A 6000-nucleotide genomic window follows, 5' to 3' on the forward strand; every position below is an offset into this window, starting at 1 on the left:
CTAGAACCCTCGATAAAAGAAAGAGATGCTGTGTATGAATCACTCACCTATTCTTCCGAATTATATGTATCTGCGAGATTAATTTTTGGTTTCGATGTGCAAAAGCAAACCATTTCTATCGGAAACATTCCTATAATGAATTCCTTAGGAACCTTTATTATAAATGGAATATACCGAATTGTGATCAATCAAATATTGCTAAGTCCTGGTATTTACTACCGCTCGGAATTAGATCATAAGGGAATTTCTATCTACACCGGGACTATAATATCAGATTGGGGAGGGAGATCGGAATTAGCAATTGATAAAAAAGAAAGGATATGGGCTCGCGTGAGTAGAAAACAAAAGATATCTATTCTAGTTCTATCATCAGCTATGGGTTCGAATCTAAGAGAAATTCTAGATAATGTTTCCTACCCTGAAATTTTCTTGTCTTTCCCGAATGCTAAGGAGAAGAAGAGGATTGAGTCAAAAGAAAAAGCTATTTTGGAGTTTTATCAACAATTTGCTTGTGTAGGTGGGGACCTGGTATTTTCGGAGTCCTTATGCGAGGAATTACAAAAGAAATTTTTTCAACAAAAATGTGAATTAGGAAGGATTGGTCGACGAAATATGAATCGGAGACTTAATCTTGATATACCTCAGAACAATACATTCTTGTTACCACGAGATGTATTGGCCGCTACGGATCATTTGATTGGAATGAAATTTGGAACGGGTATACTTGACGATGACGATATGAATCACTTGAAAAATAAACGTATTCGTTCGGTTGCGGATCTGTTACAAGATCAATTCGGATTGGCTCTTGGTCGTTTACAACATGCAGTTCAAAAAACTATTCGTAGAGTATTCATACGTCAATCGAAACCGACTCCCCAAACTTTGGTAACTCCAACTTCAACTTCAATTTTATTAATAACTACTTATGAGACCTTTTTTGGCACATACCCATTATCTCAAGTTTTTGATCAAACGAATCCATTGACACAAACTGTTCATGGGCGAAAAGTGAGTTGTTTAGGTCCTGGAGGGTTGACGGGGAGAACCGCAAGTTTTCGGAGCCGAGATATTCATCCGAGTCACTATGGGCGTATTTGTCCAATTGACACGTCTGAAGGAATCAATGTTGGACTTACTGGATCCTTAGCAATTCATGCGAGAATTGATCACTTGTGGGGATCTATAGAGAGTCCGTTTTATGAAATATCTGCTGAGAAAGCAAAAGAAAAAAAAGAGAGACAGGTGGTTTATCTATCACCAAATAGAGATGAGTATTATATGATAGCAGCAGGAAATTCTTTGTCCTTGAATCAAGGTATTCAGGAAGAACAGGTTGTTCCAGCTAGATACCGCCAAGAATTCTTGACTATTGCATGGGAACAGATTCATGTTAGAAGTATTTTTCCTTTCCAATATTTTTCTATTGGGGGTTCTCTCATTCCTTTTATTGAGCACAATGATGCGAATCGGGCTTTAATGAGTTCTAATATGCAGCGCCAAGCAGTTCCACTTTCTCGGTCCGAGAAATGCATTGTTGGAACTGGATTGGAACGCCAAACAGCTCTAGATTCGAGGGTTTCCGTTATAGCCGAACGCGAGGGAAAGATCATTTCTACTGATAGTCATAAGATACTTTTATCAAGTAGTGGGAAGACTATAAGTATTCCTTTAGTTAACCACCGTCGCTCTAACAAAAATACTTGTATGCACCAAAAACCTCGGGTTCCACGGGGTAAATCCATTAAAAAAGGACAAATTTTAGCAGAAGGAGCTGCTACAGTTGGGGGGGAACTTGCTTTAGGAAAAAACGTATTAGTAGCTTATATGCCATGGGAAGGTTACAATTTTGAAGACGCAGTACTAATTAGCGAACGTTTGGTATATGAGGATATTTATACCTCTTTTCACATCCGGAAATATGAAATTCAGACGGATACGACAAGCCAGGGCTCCGCTGAAAAAATCACTAAAGAAATACCACATCTAGAAGAACATTTACTCCGCAATTTGGACAAAAATGGAGTTGTTAGGTTGGGATCCTGGGTAGAAACTGGTGATATTTTAGTAGGTAAATTAACGCCTCAGATAGCGAGCGAATCATCATATATCGCAGAAGCTGGATTATTACGGGCCATATTCGGCCTTGAGGTTTCCACTTCAAAAGAAACTTCTCTGAAATTACCTATAGGTGGAAGAGGGCGCGTTATCGATGTGAAATGGATCCAAAGGGACCCCCTCGACATAATGGTTCGTGTATATATTTTACAGAAACGTGAAATCAAAGTTGGGGATAAAGTAGCCGGAAGACATGGGAATAAAGGGATCATTTCCAAAATTTTGCCTAGGCAAGATATGCCCTATTTGCAAGATGGAACACCCGTTGATATGGTCTTCAATCCCTTAGGAGTACCCTCCCGAATGAATGTGGGACAAATATTTGAAAGCTCGCTCGGATTAGCGGGGGATCTGCTAAAGAAACATTATAGAATAGCACCCTTTGATGAGAGATATGAGCAAGAGGCTTCAAGAAAACTTGTGTTTTCAGAATTATATGAAGCCAGTAAAGAAACAAAAAATCCATGGGTATTTGAACCCGAGTACCCGGGAAAAAGCAGAATATTTGATGGAAGAACAGGCGACCCCTTTGAGCAACCTGTTCTAATAGGGAAGTCCTATATCTTAAAATTAATTCATCAAGTTGATGAGAAAATTCATGGGCGTTCTACTGGGCCCTACTCACTTGTTACACAACAACCGGTTAGAGGAAGAGCCAAGCAAGGGGGACAACGAGTAGGAGAAATGGAAGTTTGGGCTTTAGAAGGATTTGGTGTTGCTCATATTTTACAAGAGATACTTACTTATAAATCTGACCATCTTATAGCTCGCCAAGAAATACTTAATGCTACGATCTGGGGAAAAAGAATACCTAATCATGAGGATCCTCCAGAATCTTTTCGAGTGCTCGTTCGAGAACTACGATCTTTGGCTCTAGAACTGAATCATTTCCTTGTATCTGAAAAGAACTTCCAGGTTAATAGGGAGGAAGTTTGATCGGAATAAATATAAATTCTTTTCTTATTTCTATTTTATGATTGACCAATATAAACATCAACAACTTCAAATTGGACTCGTTTCCCCTCAACAAATAAAGGCTTGGGCTAACAAAAACCTACCTAATGGAGAAGCCGTTGGCGAAGTCACAAGGCCCTCTACTTTTCATTATAAAACCGATAAACCAGAAAAAGATGGATTGTTTTGCGAAAGAATCTTTGGACCCATAAAAAGCGGGATTTGCGGTTGTGGCAATTCTCGAGCGAGCGGAGCTGAAAACGAAGACGAAAGATTTTGCCAAAAATGCGGGGTAGAATTTGTGGATTCTCGGATACGAAGATATCAAATGGGATACATCAAACTCGCATGTCCCGTGACTCATGTGTGGTATTTGAAAGGTCTTCCTAGTTATATCGCGAATCTTTTAGATAAACCTCTTAAGAAGTTGGAGGGCCTAGTATACGGCGATTTCTCTTTTGCTAGGCCCAGCACTAAAAAACCCACTTTTTTACGATTACGAGGTTTATTCGAAGAGGAAATTGCATCCTGTAACCACAGCATTTCTCCCTTTTTTTCTACCCCAGGCTTTGCAACATTTCGAAATCGGGAAATTGCGACAGGAGCAGGTGCTATTAGAGAACAATTAGCAGATTTGGATTTGCGAATTATTATAGAGAATTCTTTGGTCGAATGGAAGGAATTAGAAGACGAGGGGTATAGTGGAGATGAGTGGGAAGATAGAAAAAGACGAATAAGAAAAGTTTTTTTGATTAGACGCATGCAATTGGCGAAACATTTTATTCAAACAAATGTAGAACCAGAATGGATGGTTTTGTGCTTATTACCGGTTCTTCCTCCCGAATTGAGACCTATTGTTTATAGGTCTGGAGATAAAGTAGTGACTTCAGACATTAATGAACTTTATAAGAGAGTTATCCGTCGGAACAACAATCTTGCCTATCTATTAAAAAGAAGTGAATTAGCGCCAGCAGATTTAGTAATGTGCCAGGAAAAATTGGTACAAGAAGCCGTGGATACACTTCTTGATAGTGGGTCCCGCGGGCAACCGACGAGGGATGGTCACAATAAAGTATACAAATCACTTTCAGATGTAATTGAAGGTAAAGAGGGAAGGTTTCGCGAGACTCTGCTTGGGAAACGGGTCGATTACTCGGGGCGTTCTGTCATTGTTGTGGGTCCTTCGCTTTCATTACATCAATGTGGATTACCTCTAGAGATAGCAATAAAGCTTTTTCAGCTATTTGTAATTCGCGATTTAATCACGAAACGCGCCACTTCTAATGTCAGGATTGCTAAAAGGAAAATTTGGGAAAAGGAACCCATTGTATGGGAAATACTTCAAGAAGTTATGCGGGGACATCCTGTACTGTTAAATAGAGCACCTACTCTGCATAGATTAGGCATACAGGCCTTTCAACCCACTTTAGTAGAGGGGCGTACTATTTCTTTACACCCATTAGTGTGTAAGGGTTTCAATGCAGACTTTGATGGAGATCAAATGGCTGTTCATCTACCTTTATCCTTGGAAGCTCAGGCGGAAGCCCGTTTACTTATGTTTTCTCATATGAATCTCTTATCTCCTGCTATTGGGGATCCTATTTGCGTACCAACCCAAGACATGCTTATCGGGCTTTATGTATTAACAATTGGAAAGCGTCGAGGTATTTGTGCAAATAGATATAATAGTTTCAGAAACTATCCAAATTTAAAAGTCAATTACAATAATAATAATTCTAAGTATAGGAAAGATAAAGAACCCCATTTTTCTAGTTCTTATGATGCACTGGGAGCTTATAGACAAAAACTAATCAGTTTAGATAGTCCCTTGTGGCTACGATGGAACCTGGATCAACGCGTCATTGGGTCAAGAGAAGTTCCGATTGAAATTCAATATGAATCTTTGGGGACTTATCATGAGATTTATGCTCACTATCTAATAATGGGAAATAGAAAAAAAGAAATTCGTTCGATATACATTCGAACCACTCTTGGTCATATTTCTTTTTATAGAGAAATAGAGGAAGCCGTACAAGGATTTAGTCAGGCCTATTCATACACTACCTAAACAAGAAAGTTAGATTCGGCGATGCCCCTCCCCTTTGCTTTCGGGGGGCATTCCGATTTCCCTAGTATCATCATTATTTGCCACGCGAATCCAGATTGAGATTGAGGCAATTAAGTTAATTAAATTTTCGAATCACTGACTCAGGCCCATTGTCGAATCCTACTCAGCAATTGTCGAATCCTACTCAGCCGAAAAGGGGGTACTTATGTATGGCGGAACGGGCCAATCTGGTCTTTCATAATAAAGAGATAGACGGAACTGGTATGAAACGACTTATTAGCAGATTAATAGATCATTTTGGAATGGGATATACATCCCATATACTGGATCAACTAAAGACTCTGGGCTTCTATCAAGCCACTACTACATCGATTTCGTTAGGAATCGAGGATCTTTTAACAATACCCTCTAAGGGATGGTTAGTCCAAGACGCGGAACAACAGAGTTTTCTTTTGGAGAAACACTATTATTATGGGGCTGTACACGCGGTAGAAAAATTACGCCAATCTGTTGAGATATGGTATGCGACAAGTGAATATTTGAAACAAGAAATGAATTCAAATTTTCGGATAACGGATCCTTCTAATCCAGTCTATCTAATGTCTTTTTCAGGAGCCAGAGGAAATGCATCTCAAGTACACCAATTAGTAGGTATGAGAGGATTAATGTCGGACCCTCAAGGACAAATGATTGATTTACCTATTCAAAGCAATTTACGCGAGGGACTTTCTTTGACAGAATATATAATTTCCTGCTATGGAGCCCGCAAAGGGGTTGTAGATACTGCTGTACGAACAGCAGATGCTGGATATCTTACACGTAGACTTGTTGAAGTAGTTCAACATATTATTGTGCGTAGA

At 39.4% G+C, this 6000-nt stretch overlaps 1 protein-coding gene across 1 annotated transcript; it reads left to right on the forward strand.

Annotated features, from left to right (window-relative positions):
• Nucleotides 1–3091: 3091 nt before the first annotated feature.
• LOC123421496 (DNA-directed RNA polymerase subunit beta') lies at nucleotides 3092–4709 on the forward strand (the record flags this gene model as incomplete). The annotated part of the gene is given in 1 exon segment (XM_045107552.1): nucleotides 3092–4709. A coding segment is annotated over 1 exon segment (1618 nt), but the record flags the coding sequence as incomplete, so codon positions are not given.
• Between the last annotated feature and the right edge of the window lie 1291 nt (nucleotides 4710–6000).

This window comes from Hordeum vulgare, unplaced genomic scaffold (assembly GCF_904849725.1).
Source record: "Hordeum vulgare subsp. vulgare unplaced genomic scaffold, MorexV3_pseudomolecules_assembly, whole genome shotgun sequence".
In the NCBI taxonomy this organism is placed as follows: Eukaryota; Viridiplantae; Streptophyta; class Magnoliopsida; order Poales; family Poaceae; genus Hordeum; species Hordeum vulgare.